Source organism: Ammospiza nelsoni, chromosome 1 (assembly GCF_027579445.1).
Source record: "Ammospiza nelsoni isolate bAmmNel1 chromosome 1, bAmmNel1.pri, whole genome shotgun sequence".
In the NCBI taxonomy this organism is placed as follows: domain Eukaryota; kingdom Metazoa; phylum Chordata; class Aves; order Passeriformes; family Passerellidae; genus Ammospiza; species Ammospiza nelsoni.
The window spans coordinates 39,614,158-39,633,390 of NC_080633.1; the positions used below are offsets into that span (position 1 = coordinate 39,614,158).

General features: G+C 41.6%; 1 protein-coding gene across 6 annotated transcripts in view; it reads left to right on the forward strand.

Annotated features, from left to right (window-relative positions):
• The window catches only part of RARB (retinoic acid receptor beta), a 191,461-nt gene that overhangs the window by 90,293 nt on the left and 81,935 nt on the right, over window positions 1–19,233 (forward strand). For 2 of the 6 annotated variants that reach the window (XM_059490600.1, XM_059490607.1), the window contains exon 1: window positions 10,041–10,638. The exons of 1 other annotated variant lie outside the window; for it this stretch is intronic. In XM_059490600.1, the coding sequence (XP_059346583.1) occupies window positions 10,482–10,638 (157 nt within the window). In that variant the 5' untranslated portion in view covers window positions 10,041–10,481. Of the gene's footprint in view, window positions 1–8,194; window positions 8,282–10,040; window positions 10,639–19,233 lie in introns of those variants that run through there. 3 more of the 6 variants (XM_059490613.1, XM_059490586.1, XM_059490622.1) reach the window with 3 other exon arrangements.

Here is a 19,233-nt window from a genome sequence, read left to right on the forward strand (position 1 = left end):
ACAGTAATCAACCTGTACAATTCTGAATGGAAGCAACACATTATCTGATGGTGAAAAATTATCTTTTAGATTAATTAAGTACTATCTATGCCAGCTGAGGACTCTAATTCCTCAGTAATTATGTAGACAGAAGTCAATGAGTGGGCAGAATTTGGGTGAGAAAGACTACTGGCACTTGATAAATGCAGTCTGGATAAGGTCCCCACAGACTAAGCATGAACTTTTTGATGAGAAATACATGTTGTGTTTTACATATGTCACAAAATCTGATTATGTAAAATATCCTTTAGACTGATGTGAACTCCCTGCATTCTCTGTTCATTGCACCATCAGTATGCTGTGGTGAGTCAGATAGCTTTGCTTTTACCCTGGTAGCATTCAACTCATTTTTTACCAAACCATTTTTGCAAACCTATGAAATTATTCTCTAGCAGAAGAAGGAAAAGGTCTCTTAAATCATTCCAGATATGTTAACTGAGAAAGGGTTAATCTGCCCTCAGGAGTTGCTATGTAACTGAGTCCTGCTGGGAGAGTCGGGATTTCCAGCCAATGGACTCACCCCTACAATACAATGCATCTATCTTGTGTTTCTTACTTGTTGTCAGTTATTGGAGTTTTTCCTGAACTGGAATTACACTCCTGCTCCTTTCATACTCTCCCACTGAGTCTTAAATAATTGTATTCCACACCAAAGTCAAAAATAACAGTACAATGGTGTGCTTTTATCCCTGAAAATGTTACTTTGGACAGCTCTGAGTGGTGTATAGAAAGATCTCTTATGCAGCAAAACCAGGAAACTTTTAAAAGATAAGATTTCCCAAAGAACTTTAGGGTATAACATGCTTTGGATTGCTTTTAGTCTTCTTGAAAGCCTTCTCCTACCTTTGTGTTCTCACCTGTGCAGTCTTCAGCACGTTTTCTTGCATAAAGAGCAGAAAAATGTCTCAACCTTAAACTGTTCCTTCCTGCCTTAGGCATTTCAAGAAGCAAGTATTGATTTTCCCTGCATCCTGATTAGACTCTCTCCTTAGCTATTCCTCTTCTCTAAGGCCACTCAAGGCTTGAGGGCTGAAGCATGAATTCTTTAATTTCTCCTTTAGAAGAGCCAGGTGTGTTTTCTCAGCTCAAGCAAAGTCTCAGTGGTTGCACCAATGTATTTGTATGGAAGAGGTGGCACTTCTGAGGGTTTTTGGTTGTTTTATTTTTATTTTTTTCCCCTCTGGAGAACATCCACCCACAGTCCCTTTGAAGGCTACTGATAAGATGAGGGAGAGACTAAGCCTAGCCTGTAAAAACACTGCTTAGGAATCTCTGCTTTGGCTGTTGGGTTCTGATAGGAAGCAAGAGAGTGGAGTGGTATCTGTCAACATGTCGTTCAAGTCTCAGTAAGTTTTACACTTCACTTAGATCTTTGTGCCTCACTTTTTCCAGTGAAGTTCTGGCTGATAATTTGTGTTGGCAAACCTCTTAGCCGCTCTTGCATGCTTGTGAAGTTCTGCCTCTGAGTGACATAATGTTCCTGCATTGTTCAGCTAGCAGTATAGGCTTTAGTAGCAGTGCTGTGCCCTTCTGCTCTTAGTAAGTCTGTTTAAAAAATATGAAATGAAATGAAATGAAATAAAATAAAATAAAATAAAATAAAATAAAATAAAATAAAATAAAATAAAATAAAATAAAATAAAATAAAATAAAATAAATACCTAACAATTTTTGGACAAATTTAGGAATCCAGCAGGTGGACCTTTAACTTTTCTAAGGTTTTAATTAGCAGATATGCACCAGCTTGTTGTTTAAGATCTGACTGGGGATAAGAACTCGCTGTACTTTTTAAGGAGAACTACAACACATTTCACAGTATTAAGAATGTGCACATGGATTTCTTGTAACTAAAGCTTCTGTAGGTCCAGGCTTACTTTACCCGTCCAACAATCGTGAAAATTGCTTGAAAGAGCTTGGCCACAACCCTGTCTTTTGGCATATTTCATGCCCAAGGTAGAATGGATGGATGCAGTAAGGGTGACATCTCAAAGCCATTTGGCAAAGGACAGAACACACATCTTCCTATGTCTTCATATGAAGTCAAGTAAGTCTGTTTTTCTAATAGTCTGATAACAATACATGGAAGATCAGTGTCTCATGAATGAGAAGCCTGTTCTTGAGGATGCTTGCTCAAAACTGTGATTGGATTGAAAGAAGTGGTTTCTTGCAGTGTGATGACAAGGTCTGCACAGAACTTTTCAGTCAGAAGGGTCAAGATTTCAAAATGAAGAGTTTTTGGTCTAGTTTATGCAAAACTAGTTTGATAGTTTTATAGATCTGTCAAGCCTGCTATGCTGAGGGACCAGCACATGCTCAGAGACCAGCTTGCATGTCCACCATTACATTAGGACTAAAGGTCCCAAAAGGGCAAAAAATCCATGATACTGCGCAAAGCCTGGAGCAGTGTGCTAATTGCACACCAGCTCTCTAAGTTGTCTTTGATTGAAGCATGTGTGTCAGTTGTGATTCCCTGAACATGGACATAATATGTGTGGACATTCAGTCCCTTCTGTGGTCCAATATGGGAGTCTTGCAATCCAAGGGTGTGAGAATTTGCAGATCTAGTTAATCATGTGGGACTAGATTAGTGAAGCAGCTTGGGACCAGGCTTATTTTTCTTTGTTGGCTTAAATTGCACAAGTCAAATAGAATTTGAGGAATGCACCAAAGAACAATTTGATAAGTATATTCTAGTAGAGTTTGAAAACCAGGAAAAATCTTGTGAACATTTCAGACTGGATGTCATTGATGGTGCAATTGCTTGTTCTGAATGCAAGTAAGGTCCAGCCCAGCCTGACTTTTCCTGAGATCTCATCTGTGTTTGAATGTTACATTGATATAACAATATAGGGTGAGGAAGCAGTTGCTCGTTTTTGAAAGAGTATTACTTGTCACAGCCCAGTTACTGTAGTATAAAAGGAATATACAGAATCCCTTACCTGCTCAACAGTAGTTGCACTATGATAACCTGTATGCTTGTAAAACTGACCCTGTGAGTAAAGTTTACTTTTCAGGCTACATCAATAAAGTTACAGTGATAACAGTGTCCCTCAGAAGACATGTGCCCTCAGTTAATTCACACATTATTGATGGCCCAGGTTCTACAAAAAAAAACCAGACATCGATTTGCTAAATATATACCTCAGTTTCTGGGTAATTCTACCTCATTTACAGCATTTATTTACACAGGCTGTTCCCAAACAGAAAGCACATCTGCATGACAGAAACAAAGGTGTGAAAGTACAGTGCATTAGGGTAACAGGCAGAGTGGAGGTGTTGGCATGATGATCATCATTACCAGCAGATTTCAGGCAATGTCACCACATTGTCACTGCTGTCATTACCCCTGCTAGCCAGGTAGCAATGCCAACACATTTTCCAGTCACCCCTTCATTCTTCTTTCTAAGATACCCAGAGATAGGATACTGGGTTGTTCTTTCAGTGTTTGATGTAGGTTTGGGAACTAGCTAAGTGGGAACTGGATTGTCATCAATAAGCATGTCAAGCTGCTGCTGAGTGTGGGTCTATTGCAGTTTACATTCATGGCATAATCCAGTCCCACCTGCACCGGGCTTTATGTGACCAGAGCTTCGCTCAAGTGTGTTTCAGCCATCTCAGGCCTCTGCCATCCCTCTGTATGGGTTGTCCTTGTCACCAGTGCAGAAGTGCAGGCCTTAAATGCTGCTTAAGTCCGACTTAAATGAAATAGGCCTTAGGGTAAGGTTAGTCTTTCTTAGGATATCTGTATGTATTGAGCTGGAGTTCCAGTCACTGTTTGGCAACTTTGGTCTTTTTCTAGAAAAAAGCCATCAGGGCTAACTTTTCATCAAGAGTTTAAGCTGCAATTAGGGAATCTGTAGAAGAAGTACAGTTGTCCCAGTTTATATTCTGATTCTGCTGGGGTGGTAAGATGCCTATGTTTGGAACTCCCATTTATTCTGCATGTTCTCAGATTATTTATTTATACATTCTGAGACACCTTTCAGGATATCAAACCATCAGGAAATACTATCTTTTTGTTAGGTAACTTTCTTTAACCTCCTCCTTTAACCTCTTTCTTTAACCTCCTTAAAAGAGGCAGAAACAAAGTAGTTACTTGAACAGCCTTTCTGAATCTCTGTTTTAGTTTTAATGGAGCTCTGTGCTCTTTCGCCTTCAGCCAACCAAAAGCATATTCAGCATATAGGAAACTTTATTGCTAGTAGTAGTATTCTCTGCAGTTTAATATTCAGTATTTCTACTTGCTCTTCTACTCTTTCATACATCTTGATTCTGCTTAGATTTTATAGATGTCCCAACTTTCATTCTCCCTGGATTATATAATGCAATGTGTCAGTGCCACGCATGGCACTCCAGTTACCTCAGCATTTCCATTATAATTCTATGTTTTGAGGGATTTATAGGCTAACAGTAAAAATCTCTTTCATGGCAAAACCTTGAAACAGCAGTTTCTAGTCATTTAAAGACAAAACAAAATGAAGCAAACCTTTTTTTCCTCACTTTTTTTTTTTTCTGGCAACCATTTAGCAGTGGTGTTTGCACCGCAGAATCCTCATAAACAGCAAGTGTAGATTCAATATATAGCCAGTGTTTAATCTTATAATGTTCTTTTCTTTTTATGTCCTTCAAAAATGCATGTCATCCCCTCTTCATGAATGTGATGTCATTGCCTCTTTCCCAACCTTTCAGGAGCCTAGAGCCATCAGCTTTTGGGGCCTCAAAAAGGTGCAGTTTGGTCTCTCTCCTTTATTTGCAACGTGGATGAGTTTTACAGTGTTTTTTTGTTTGTTTGTCTGTTTTTTAAAAGTTATTGTTCTTTATCTCAAACCCTAATAACTTACTATCTACATCTGTGTTACAGAGCTACGAATTTATCACAATCCAAAAAGACATTGGCTATATAGGACTATGTAGAATATCAAGGCTATTACAAAAAAACAAATTTGGAAGGGATATTAAACCTCACGCCTTAATGCTTAAGTGATTTGCTGTTAGAGAATAGGCTATTAGAGGACCTATGGGTGAGTTATACTTCGCCAATCACTGGGGATTCCTGTTTTTCCCTTAGAAAGATCTAGTAGCAGTCACCCTTAGAAATGGATTGCTGAGCCAGATAAACTCCCAGTTTTATCATGTAGGGCAGTTCTCCCCTGGCTCCAGGCCAAAGGATTGTATGGATTCTAAGAAACATGGTCGTATGCTCAAGTTTGTGGAGATTAATTATTTCTATAGCCTTTAAGTTAAGCAATCAGCTTTAAAGGCATCTTTACAAATACTTATCCACTGATTAAAACAGACAAAAAGCCCTTATCAGTAAGTGATTTGCAAACTGGTTGCATGCCTGACTTCTGGGTCTGGAGATGACTAACTCTGCTTTTCCCATCTAAAATAAAATACTGCTCTGCACTGAATTGTCTTTCGCCTGTTGCTGTTATATTTCAGGCCTGAAATAATTCTTCTTAGTGCAAATTCCTGTTTCAGTCATTGCAAGCTGTGCATACTAGTGTACAGCAGACTGAAGAAACCCCCTTTTAACTTAATTTCCCTGTATTTCATGTTTTTCTATGTCATTTGTGCCATTTCATGCCAGTAATTTTACTGTTTTGCTTTCTTCTTCTTGCTCACAGTTGGTACCCATTTCCTAGGACCTTATAGAGTTTTAAATATTCAGCCATTCTCTTGTGACCTAGTGATTTTCTTCCCCATAATTTTTTGACATCATTCATGTGCTCGAGACATGAAGAAAACATCCTTCAACACTAAAAACTACATGTCGTGAAGGGGGAATTCAGGTCTTCAGATTTTTCAGATTTGTATCACCAGTTGGGGGGAGGGAAAAAAAAAAAACTGCCAAGGCAGGCAAGTACTGTTTCATATTAACATCTATCGTCAATGAAGAGGTAAAAATCAAAGCCCCTGTGTGTGAGGCAGGGTTAGTGAACTGCCAGTGATTCTCCCAGCAACTGACACAAAGGAATCTGTGAGTATCAAAGCTGAGGCAGCAGGCTTAGTGTCAGCTCTTGCCTAGGGAGTAGAAGAAAACATCACTTTGTCTCTGCTTTCACTGCTTAAACACACACATCATTCACTAGTAACCATTTACTCTGCTGTCAAAACTGTTTCAAGAGAGTGCTACATTTGATTAATAGTAAAATGCATGCAAAAGGAAAAAAAAGTCTGCTTCCCCCGAGGTACTTAGTTGGGGAGAATTTCTGCATGCACTTCTTAATTTTTCCATGCTATAAATATGCCTGTAATGTTCCAGAAGTGCTCTGTTGCTTCTAGTAAAGTCATTTTTATTAGAGAGCCTGGTGCACTCATCCTAATTCTAGTTAATGCTCTCTCTCTCAGTGAAGCACATTATGGCATCCTCAGCCTCTTGTGCTAAGAAAAAAGTGACCAGCACTACCATGTGTGCAGTACATGATTCATAGTGCTGCTTTCTGAATTGTCCAGTGGGTAATTGCAGTACAAAAACCAGAGAAACAGATGTAGACCCTAAACCTTGGCTGTAAATTTTTGGTTTATGATTATGGGTTTCAAATGTGCTATGTCACACTGACAAATATACAGTAACACCAGAGGAAATAGATTTCTGACTTGAACTTGTGCTTTTTATTTCATTTATAGCTAAGAATATGTTTATTGTAAAGTTTCTGCTATCACAGTCTGAGAGAAAACAGATCAAAGCACTGATGTGAAACCACAATTTCTTTGCATGGACAAAGTCAAAGATATTGGAGAGTTGTTGCCTCCTCATACCTCTATGGGTGCTGGATGGGCATTTAAAATATATGGCAACATTTAAGCTTCGGTTGCATTTGAACTAGAGGACTATTAGTTAGCACAATAATTATGATTCTGATCTAAATTAGAAAATGCTCCCCATTTTATGAATGGCTTTTCCTGATACTCTGTTGAAGAAAAACAAGTGTTGTGCTATTTCAAAGTGAAATCAGACATGTGTTGTTGTTTAATGTGTCATAGAAATAGTTGTAAGCAAACCATTAGGCTATTTGAGGAATTTTTAAATTATGTGTGCATTTAGTAACAAATATAAGCATTAGTGCAAGTATTATTTGTAACACAGCATGATGAGGTACCTGGCTCATTTTGATACAGAGAGAAAAAGCAGTCTTTTTCCAATTCATACACACTTAAGTGTCACTTCCCGACATTTACTTTCAGAAGTTGCCACTCTACATTTTGAGGTACAACTGACAGGTATTATTTTTGAATATGGTATTATAAGACTGCTAATAGGATAAACATAACTGTATTTCTGTTTGTCTGATTCTGTTTACTTTTAACTCACATATGCAACATGTTTTTCTTGGCACAAGCCTAAACTGTTCCAAGAACTCTGGTCCACACAAAAAGCTGTTTTCGCCCTAAATTGGAGACTGAAAAAAACATACTGTGTTTTGTGTCATCCTTTCCAGTTATTTTTGTGGTGATACATTACGTATTCCAAATTTCTCGTGCATCCTGTGTCGTCTGGTTAGAAAATAACTGTCTGTTAATTTAGCTTTGCTATTCCAAACAAAACTGTAGCAATGTAGCCAGCCAAGATTAAAAAAAAAAAAAAAAAAAAAAAAAAAAAAAAAAAAAAAAAAAGTTTAGCCACTTTTCCACTTGGCTATTTTAATGCAACAAACACTGTTTTGCTGTGCTGAAATAGTTTGAACAAGCTTCCCTGAAGTATGGCTTTTTCAGTAAGCGTATGCTGTGCATAAATTTTAGATTAGAAAGTGTCAGGGGCTTCTTCAACTGCAGGAGTTCAGGCTGGGGGAGGACACACTAAAGGGCTGAGAAAGTCCTTAAAAAGTCCTTTAAAAAAGACGCTGTTAAACTCCAGCATTTGTAACTCTTCTGCCTGAAGGGAAGAGGGAAAGAGAGGCTGCCTGCTGCAGGGACAACTACAGCTCTCCCGTGGAGGGGGGAAGGAGGCTAAGAAAAGCTTTTGTTTTAATCTCTTCAAAAGGATTCTCTTCCAGATTGCAGCAGGTCTTTTTGCTGGCCGCTGGTTTTCAATGTGGGTATATCAGTTTCAGGGAACAAGTGTGTGTGTTGTGTGGGGGATTTGTTCTGTGGTTTGGGGTTTTTTTGTAAATTCTTGAATCTGTGTGAAAAGTTTTGTTAATACAATCTGCAGGCATTGTCAGAGAGCTTTCGGTTCATCAAAGGACTTTTTGTGGAGAGGGGACACCACATCCATTAAAGTGGCTGCGCAGGTCCCAGGGTGAGTCTCTCTCCAGCGTTTCTTTACGGTCGCCAGTGGTGTGCCATGCCTGCTCAGTATGCCCCTCTCTGCCCGACTCCTATCTAGGGCTTTGCAAGAAACGAGCAATAACCAAGTGTTCAGTTTTCTAATTTCTGCACCTGAGCTTGCTTTGGAGCAGAGAAGCAAGGCTCCTGTGCGCCTTGCTCCTGGATGATGCTCACTGCTGGGGCTGAGGTAGCTTGGCTTATTCATGTAAAATTAAAGCATGCATGTGGCTATTGAGCTCATGTCCTTCCCACTGGGGCGGAGGGAGTGTTTCCAGGCTGTTGTTTTTAATTTTTAAATTGTCCATAGGAATAAGAACTGGTGGAAGCCTTCATGGAGTCTTTCTTGGTGAGCAGAATTTTGGAGAAGGTAGTAGTTACCTACCTAAAAAGCACCGAGCTCTCTGCTGGCTTCACGCAAGTGGTGGGCCCGAACAGGGCTGGCTGTGGCATCGTAGCCCCAGCCTCGGGAAGCCATCGACACCTAGACAGGCCATGAAGGAGGGCTGTCGGCAGCGTGGTGTAGCACGGACCTTAGTGGGTGGGAGCAGCCCCTCGCCTTCAGAGCGGCTGTGAGGGCTTGGCCGGGGCCGTCTGCCCCAGGGAGGTCTCCCCGCTCAGCACCACGGGCTGGGTCCTGTCTCCCATGGATTAGCCCGTGGCCTTTCTCCCCTCCCGGGGAGCTGGGGCTCATTAGCCCTCTGAAAGCCGACACAGCCCCTCCGGGGCTACACGAGCGGCCCCAGCCCCTCTCTGCTAATCAGAGACAGGCAGGACCCGGCGGCGGCGGGGCTGAGGAGGGAGAAGAGGGGGTGCGTGGCTGCTTCCTGCCTCGGGCGCAGTCCTGGGGACAGACCCTCCAGGGCAGTGCCAAATCTGACCCATCGGGGAAACCAGGGAGCTCTGGGTGACTGAGGAGCCGGGGTGAGGGATGGATGGTGCGGAGAGATGGGGCCTGATCGCCCCCCCTCGCCCAGGAGGGACGGGCCCCTGCGATTCCCCGCTGGGAGTGGTGCTGGCACCGGCCGCAGTCCCTGCGAGTGGTATCGAGCGGGGTCCCCGCGGGTGGCAGTGAGCGGGGTCCCCGCTGGCGTGTGCCGGGGCAGCGCCGGGATGAGGCTGCTCCCAAGCCCAGCCCGCCAGCCCAGCAGCTGGGGCGAAGCCCGTGTCCCTGGCTCTGGAACAGCGGCAGCGCCTGCGCCTCGCTCGTGGCCTCTCCGGGGAGGAAAGGAATGTGTGTGTGTGTGTGAGGGAGGGAGGGGGGCACAGAACTTTCAGCAAATTGAGCTGGAATTTTCAAATTCTCCATCCCCTGCAACCGCTGAAAACGCCGCTTTTTTACTTCCCACCCCCTTCCCCTCCTCCTCCTCCTCCTCGTTGTTGCGTTTGGTTTTTTTTTTGGTTTTTTTTTTTTTTTATTTTTAAATTACTTTATTATTTTGGATCTTTTCGCGAGTTGCGCTCCCCGTCCGCACCCGCCCGCTCGGCGGCCGCGGGGCGACTCCGGCAGGGCTGGGGCTCGCCTTTGCCTGCCCGCCCGCCCGCCTGCCTGCCTGGCTTTTTTGCAGGGCTGCTGGGAGTTGTGAAGGCGTGTGAGAATCCTGGGAGCTGGTGATGTCAGACCGCTTGGGTCATTTGAAGGTTAGCAGCCTGGGAAGGGTTCACGGAAAGTTCACTCGCATATATTAGGCAATTCAATCTTTCATTCCCTGTGACACAAGTAGTAGGAAGTGAGCTGTTCAGAGGCAGAAGCATCTATTCACGGCCGAGGGGGATCCCGCGCCTCCACCGGAGCTGTTTTATCCCGGGGAGGTGGGCGATTGGCACGGCGTGGGACGCGGCACACACCCGGCGAGCGCCTCGGGAGCTGGACTGACTCTCAAGAAATTTTGGGGGGAAATTGATGGTAGCTAAAACTTGGAATGCGTCTCGCATCCCCCCATCTTGCTGGATTGGCTGGGCAGCCTGGAAAATGGTAAATGATCATTTGGATCAATTACAGGCTTTTAGCTGTGTTGTCTGTCATAATTCATGATTCTGGTCTGGGAAAAAGACCAACAGCCTACGTGCCAAAAAAGGGGCAGAGTTTGATGGAGTTGGGTGTACTTTTATGTGCCATTTTCCTCCACACCTAGAGGAAAGCACTTTTGCAGGCATTCTGTGCAGGGGGAATCATGTTTGACTGTATGGACGTTCTAGCAGTGAGCCCTGCTCAGATGCTGGATTTCTACACTGCGAGTCCGTCTTCCTGCATGCTCCAGGAGAAGGCTCTCAAAGCATGCTTCAGTGGATTGGCACAAACAGAGTGGCAACACCGGCACAGTGCTCAATGTAGGTCCCAACTGTTCTTTTTCCACTTTAAAGCAATTACTATTATTATAATTGTTGTTGTTGTTATTTATTTAATTTATTGAATTGCATGTATTTAAAAAAGAAAGACCGGTAATTAAGTGCAGAGGTAATGAGGGGTGGGGTGAGTTTTTGTGCAAAATGTGGTTTGCAAGCTATTTTTTTCTCCTTTTGGCAAGAAAGGAAAGAGGAAAGAAGCACCGGACTTCTTTCTGTTTATCCCTTCTCATGTGGCATATTGATCCTAACAACAGTTGTGGAGCCAAACAGGAACACATAAAATCGTAATGTAATACAGCAAATACTTGCAAAACTCCAACCAGTGAAAGACGAATTTACATAACATCTCTGTGGTAGCTTTCCCCCCCCCCCCCCCACTCCTTAATCTAATTTTGTAGCACATTTGCTAATCAGGATGCATGTTGTCTTGAAGTGCATTTTAGCAGAGCAGCCAAGCAATTAAAATGTTGATCTCTACAGTTCTTGCAAAGATGTGGAATTGCAGTGGGTAGGTTGGGTTGCCATTCCAAAAATCAGACAGTAGTTATAAGTTCCCGAAGAAAAGGCAATATTTCTTTGTACTGACCTTGCTGCCACCTTTCTTCTTAACTTTGTTGCTCTAAGAAGTTGCTGTTTTGCTAGAAAACTACTTACTGTGAACACCCTTTGAGTTTAACCATCAATTATTTCTATACCTTGAGATTCAGACAGCGATGCACTGTTAACAGAGGAGTGAGAGTTAGTGGTAGGACACCCCTGAAAATGTGTTACTATGTTATAGGGTCTTGATTTGTTGCTGAAATATACAGACGATAAACAATAGCAGTATTTTAACTCCTCAGTTTCAAGTTTGAGAAATGACAAAAAGTGCCAGAAAACATCACCTTATACTATGCTTAAAAGCTTGCAGGATGCTTCACTGCTCTGACAGTGATTTAGATAAATGACTTGGCTATCTATCAAAATGTTTTTAGCACGCTCTCGAACACTTCAGTACACCATTAACTGTATAATGCTCTTGGAAATTTCTGTGTTGCAGTATGTTAAAAAGTTAACTAGGAATTAGAGGAGTTCTTTCTTCAACATTTCAAAGGGGTGGAGTAGGTAATTGAAAAATAAATTTAAGGGCGTTTGGTGAAATAGTGTGTTTCACTCGGCTCAAAAGTTTTCAGACACCATATGACATTTGTGTGGGTTGAGTAATGAAAACAGAATTGTAAAAAATCAGTGACTAGCGGCCTACAACACTGCAAATGTTTTGATATCTTTACAATTAGAAGGAGACTGCGAAGTTCAGCATGGGATATTTATTTTTTTCGCACTGTTTTCAAAATGCTTCAAACAAAATACGAAACAAAGCTTTTACTTCAAAATAGTGTTACTAGCTATGGGAGAGCTTCAGTTAGCAACAACAAAAATCCAAACCAGATGTTTTACTAAAAATGCTTTTTCCTCCTTTCATGGTTTAAACTTTAGTATAACTTCAGTGGTGATATTGTGGAAACTTGGAATTAAATAAACTTTCCTGGAGTAGGAGGCATATATACTGTTGTTAAAAGCTTACACTTGCAAAATATTCTTTAAATAACTCCTGGCTTTAAAATGTCCTGCTCTTTCTCTTGTACGTTGTTAATACCTAGAAGCAGGATTCTTAAAAACAAAATATATGGTGTTTGTTCTTGGGCAAGTTAAACACAGGATTACCCTTATCAGAATGGAATGAGTGGTAAATATGTCATTTGCCTAGGGCCTGTGATAAGAGACAAGTGTTGATAACAGGACAGTTTAGCTAATCAAAGAAACTCATATTAACAAGAGTAAATAAAAATACAGGAAAATGCGTTCAGGAATCCACTCTTGTAACTTCGTAACCAGTAGGATTAATCTTCACTTCATGGAAATTTAGAATCGCCTCGAAACTTGAATCATAGTACAGTGGCTATAAATTGAACTGTGAAAGTTAATGGTATGGAAATGTGGAAAAACAATTTAGTTAGAATTCAAATTAAGATTTCTGTTTGAAACCTTAGAGCAAATTTTGTTTTCAGTTTTGAAGAAAGTGTACGCGGTTTATGCATGAGTAAATATATAAGCGGATTATGAAATACTAGAATTCTCTCAAAGGTTAAGATTTTTATCTTACATCTCATGAAAATATGACAGAACTAGAAATTTTGTGGTCCAGAAAGCTTTTAATAGTTTAAAGGTTGCTCCACTGCTTATAAATGTAAAGATAGCAATGTTCAATTCTAACTCTAGCATTTCCTGATTCTCCATTTTTACGAAGACCTCTCTGATTTGATGTAATGTAATAATAATCAAATTTTGTAATTGTAAGAAGTGTGATAGTCTTTTTTTGGTCTAATTTGTTGTTTAATTTTTGACTCTGCAAAAAGAAATCCAAGCCAGTACACCTGCAGCCATTGCCTTAGGCCTTAGAAATATTGCTTTGATAGAGACGTGGTTGTAGAGTAAAAGGTAAATGGTTGTTGAGGGAATAGTACATGGATAGTGCAAGCTCAGAGTAGGCCAGTAACAATCCCAGACAGCATCAGGGTTTCAACTGAAATGCTGGTGAAATTGGCCATTGCAGGGTTTAGGGCAGAATGCTGTAGGTCTCCAACTTCAGCACATCTTCCGTGCGTTAATCCTGTTACAATTCACTAAGCTAGTGCACTCCTGCAGCATCATGAATTTTCTAGTCCATGAGGGTCTGCAAAGTAAAAATAGAGGATAAGACACAACCCTAACATGACCTTAACTTGTGTGGTATTTTTTTCCCTCTCCCCTGTGGGAGGAAAAACCTGCCCTGGGTTTGCAGCACAACTGTTAGCCACTGCGTATTGCACGGTGTATTACAAGATTACAAAAAGCCCCCCTAAATTTGCACTCATATGAGTTTATGCTTTATGTGATTCTGGTTATATTGTTGTAGATTTACAATGAGATTATTTGTTTGCAAACAGAATTGTGGACTCAGAAATGAGACTAGAACCAACTGCAATTTTAATCGTAATTTGTTCTCACACATTTTGTCATAAGATAAAAATCAGGTTGGTGTAATTGAATTAGACAAGGATAGTTCTTAAGAGGACAAAAGAGTTAAGATTGTAAGAATGAGTAATTTATAGTTTTTTAAATAAGTTAGAATATTCTGCTCCCTCATAGTGCAGTGGCAGCAAATACTGAGAGAAAACCAATAACTTTTGGTGAAACACGAGCTAACTAAATACTGAGGAGGTGGGAACAGGACAGGTCCTGAGAGAGGAGCTGCAAAGAATGGAGATCTGACCTTGGAAAAGCCTATTAAAAAAGTCTTCATTAGTCTTCATTAATTAAACAGGCAAAAACCAAATGAACAGGCCCAAAACAAGAGTAAGTTTGTTTGGCATTATGTAGTGTTTCAGCTAATTATATCAAGTAGATGACTACTGCCTGCTGCAATTCCTTAGGGTTAGAAGCACAAAAAATTTGATGAAGTCAAAAGTTGTGGACATGGCAGCAGAGCACATTGGGATGTTGAGGCTCACATAGTATGCAGTTCTTATTACAGTTTGGTAGGAAGTGTTTGCCTTGAGAGGAGCTAGCAGGTATTAACTTTCAGAAAGTTTATGAAGATGGGACTCCCGAAAGCATGCGTTTTCCTTCAAAATTCTGGATTATTGCAGTGTTTGGGTTAGGTTCCCGTTCTCTGCAAGCACTGGAAACATCTGTGTTCCACCAAAAAAAAAAAAAAAAAAAAAAAAGCTCACTACTTTATTTTCTTTCATCTTTCTGAATTAAAAAACAAACATTTTGAAGTGAAGGACTTGTAATCTGCATTCCCAAGTATCAAATTGCTGCAGGTGTGTTTGCTAGTGCCCAGAAGGCAAGATCTGTTTGAACCAGGTTATTTTCTTTGAAGTTCATCTATAAACTTTACAGCTAAATGGCTAGGACTGATTTGCTTAGGGATAGAGCCTTTGTTTAAATTTTTATACATCTCGCTTAATGCTCTGAAATATGTGATGAAAAAAATGTTTGTTTCTGATCCACTTCATTTAAAAAAAAAAATGTGTGGGGTATTTTTCTTCCAAAAGAACTGAAAGGGGAAAACTATTCTCTATGTAGACTGTGATGCAGTTAGCTTGATTCGGCTGCTGGCACAGGAAAACCCTAATGGACACGCACCACTGTCAAAAACTCCTGCAGACAAAAATGATGAGAGGCTTTCGCTGGTGAAGTCAGGGTGTGGGATAAGCTCGGAGGAAAAGCAATGTATCTTTGGGTGACTCCCTGCTTGCTTAATGAGTCTGTGCAGCAAAGGTGCAACTTGTCAGAACAAAGCCAGGCTTCTGAGGCGATGCCTTCAAGAGGGTTACGGTGAAGTTAAGGAGTTGAAAGAGGGAGATAGTGTTTCAGACAGCGAAGTTGGTCATCCTCACATCCAGTTAAATCCCTACTTACTGCTGAGCGGTTTTTGTTAACCATGTGTGCGTCACGCCAGCCCCGCAGCCCGGCCAAGCCGAGGGGCTTCGCTCGGGGCAGCGAGGCGCCCAGCTCGGCGGATTACGGTCCCACCTCCCCGAAACACGCCGAGCGACTGGTTTTGCTCAGGTCTAATTTATATACCGCCCTTTACGCGGCCGATGAAGTGCGGCTGTGTTACACAGCCAGCATTTAGATTTGGGAGCGGGGCTGTGAAAGGGACATTGTGCTCGCAAGGACTGCTGTCTGCCGCGGTCGGCCACGCTGTGCCCCGTCCTATTGAGACCTCAAAAGCAGAGCACAGCTGTGATGAGTTTCCAGATCTGTTTGGCCGTGGGGACCGGCCCTGGTATGCGTGCGAGCCGGGGGGAGCATCCCTCTCCTGCCTGGGGGGCTGGCAGCAGCTTCTGAGCACCGAATTTACAGGGGCGGGCGGCTGGGGCCAAATTAATTGTGGTTTCAGAGGGCTTTCCAGAGCTTTGCTGGGCTGTAGCACGCAGCCCCATGAGGAAGGATATCAGTTGATGTATAAAATGGCCAAGGAACTTCGGTAAATAGACTTTACCCTTCAAATCCAGAGGTCCTGGCAGCGGCTGTGCGGGAGGGTGGGGTTGTACTTTTCCCCTTCCTGTACTTGGACACTTTTGATTATCCAGACTTTCTGGGGCTGAGCAGGGCTGCCTAATAACAAAGCCTGCATAATATAATTGCCTAAATAGGCCTATTGTCCTTTTCAAGTCACTGTGCTGTGAAATCTTTCAACTTTTTGCTGAAAATGTTGCATCTAACATTTAGATGGCTTAGTGGCTGTAGCGAGGAGGGGATCCCTTACCCTCATTTCTCATTGCCCGGTGGTTGAGAAGCTGATTATATTCCTGCCCCCTATTGATGTTTACTCCTTTTGGGAGGCAAATATTTTAGCCCCTTCTGGCAGGCTAAACTGCCAAAAGTAATAGGCCTGGAAATACAAAGCTATGATTGATTTTGACCTTTGCTCATGTGCATGAAGTCTGTCCCCATGCACTGTGACCCATGCCACTTCTTGCTGAAATCCAAGCCCTTTCAAACCAAACGGAACCACCAAAATACAAGACTCAAAATGCTCAAAACTATTCTAAAGTAACAGAATAATAATTTTCTCTGTGCTTCAGGAAAAATATAGACAGGAGGGTAACAAAACTGGATTTTCTAGCAGGCAAACAAGGAGTAATGTCTTACTGCTGCCACCCTTTTATGAGAACCATATTCCAGTTATAAAAGAAACCAACTGATGTAATGTGGAAATGATTCTGTGCAGTTTTTTGGTCACAGTAATCTTAGCTATTCCTCCTAATTGTAATCTGTAAACAACTTGCATCCAAAACCGTGGATTTTAAACTGTCTTCTTAAAAACAGTCTAAGGTCTGGGATTTAATTAATTTGTCGTTGCATGAGCAAATGTGTTTCAAAAGTTGAGAATGTCAGAAACAGTAGCCTAAAGTTAGCATCCTAAATTCACATTTCATGGCTTCATTTCCAAATATGCTGAGCATCTAGGAGCTCCCTCAGCACTTTTTAAAGCAGGCCATATATTTGAATGATCAAATACTATTTAAAACCTTCATTTAATATTAAAAGTGTTTACAGGACTGTTCCACTTCCCCCAAACATGAAAAAGTAATTCAGTGACAGTGTTCCCAACATCGACAGTGAAAATAGAGACACTTATATGACAAAGTAGGACTTGCTTATAAAAATATATTACTCTCTTTCCATAAATTTACAAATTAACTGAGTTTTTTTCCTTCTATTTTGTCTGACACACACGCGTTTCTCTGATTCTCTATTTGCTTCTCTGCAATAAAGTCTGCTCAGCAGATATTAATTGTGGTATAGATTTTAATAGCTAGATTATCTTCTTCATATACTCACTTATTTGCAGCTGCTCAGGATTGCTTTCCCAGTGGCAGCGAATTAATATGACTTTGGTCACTGTGCATTTTGCTTATTTGGGGGAGAGGGAGGAGGGGAAATCTAGCTTTCTTCAGCTCATTTTAGTAATCTGAATAGGAGTGTAGAACTTGCATCATGTGACAGGTCAGCTCACCAGCATGGGGTCCCTGTGTGAGAACCTCCCTTGTACATGACAATCTGATAAGGATATCATGTGGTTTAGAAACACATTCCCACAATGTTCACTTCTTTGTCCCTTTATTTGGGAGTGGGTAGGAAAAAAGACTTTTAACAAACTAGTGCTAGGCCTTATATAACTGACCCCACTTTCTTTTAGTGTTCTGTTTGAGCCTTGAATCTTCTTCAAATGCTTTTGTTAAGAGAGATGGAAATATAATCCAGCAAGTCTGTGTTAAAGAATCCTAGACACAAAGTATATAATATACCTTCTGTTCCCCTTGGACAAGGTGATTTTTCTTTCCCCTGCTTATACCATATATAAACTGAATATTATAAAACTGTGTAAGTTAAACATACACATACGGGCTACACTTGTATAGGTTTAATAGGTTAAAGCTTGAATGAGTATTTACAAATTCTCAGAGTGCTCTGGATCTTCACTGCCAAGGACATGATTTTAGAGTCCATCCATAGTTTGGAAGGATTTCCGTTTTATGCACTTTCAGTGACTTACATTCTACCCTCTAAGTGCATCCCCTAAGAAAAAAAGCAGAGAAATGTCTTTCAACAAAGAGATTTTTTTAGCACAGCTTAGTTTCTTTTAATGGTTTGGAGGATCTCTTTTCATTGAACCATAATATTTTTCTCTAGGCTCACATTGTATTTTTAGCAAGGATCTTTGAACAATAAAATGACAAATTAAGGATGTCTTTGTCTTTTACAGGCTTATCTAGTGAAGCACTTAAATGCACTCAACCCTCCACCCTCAATTTTAGTAAGAGTTTTAGAGGCAGAATGGTTGTATGAGTGAGCCTTTGGTGTATTTGTGTACTGGTACTTTTAGGAAATAGCAGTAAAAGTTCATGTCACTGTGCTGGATGTTCAGCACAATGAACATCCAGCATCTTTTCTTATAAAGAAAAAAGGATCAGTCTTCTTTTAAAGATGCATTGCAGAGGTGTGGAACAATCAAGCAGGTTGACCAGTGTTGCACCAACTGGAGACAAAAAGCACAGCTTGATTTAACACAGATTTCCTTCAGTGGGTCCTTTGATTATAGAAAGCCATTTGTGCCTGTAAGATAGAAAGAATGGAAGAAATGGTTCAATTACCGCTTCTCAAAATCAAAACACAACCCCCCCCCCTCCCCAAAAAAAACCCCAACAAAGCAAACCAAAAGAAAACCAACCAAAAAAAATTCCCACCACCAATACAGTTAAAGAACACAAATAATCTATTGAATTATCTTCTTTTATTTATTTTTTAATCTGAATGCTGCTTGAGGTAATTCCTGAAGTGGCCATTAAACCTCTCTGCTGGTCCTCTCTGCCGGGCTGGCTGATGACACAGCAGCACATCATACAGAGGTGTGCCTCTCATCTCCTACGAGAGCTCCTTCATCTTCCAGTCCTGTACCAGCATCACTCCTCTGCCAGCTGGTGACTGATACCAAGAGGATTTCTGGGTTCTTGCATGATAAATGAATGTAACATCATCTGAGTTGATTCAAGTATTTCAGTTGTTCACAAATACCAATTGGGGACAGAGGTGTTCAGGCACAGAACAGCTGTGCCCTGGCTTTTGGGGGACTCAGAGCCTCCAGCACATTTGCTCAGGGACTGGCCGTGGGCAGAGCCCGGGGCAGGAAACAGGCTCCTCTGCCACTTTAATTCCTCATCTTCTACTCAAAAACTCACGAGAAGACCAGCGTTGCCTGTCTTTCCAAGACTGAACGTTCACGCTCTCATGAAGAAAAGGGAGTTGGAAAACTGTGTCACAGTGCCATCTGGCGATACCTGACACCCGGACCTCCCCTTGGGCAAGGGCAGTGGATCTGCAGGCAGATGCTTCCCCCAGGACCTTGGTTTAGGCACAGGAAAACGCCTGTGCCCCCCAAAGCTTGCCTCTCTCTCGGGATTTTGCACTCCTCTCGGGGTTGCTCTAATCAAAGGTCCTAACTTCTCCCTCCTTCACTGGCTAAAATGCCACGCATGGGTG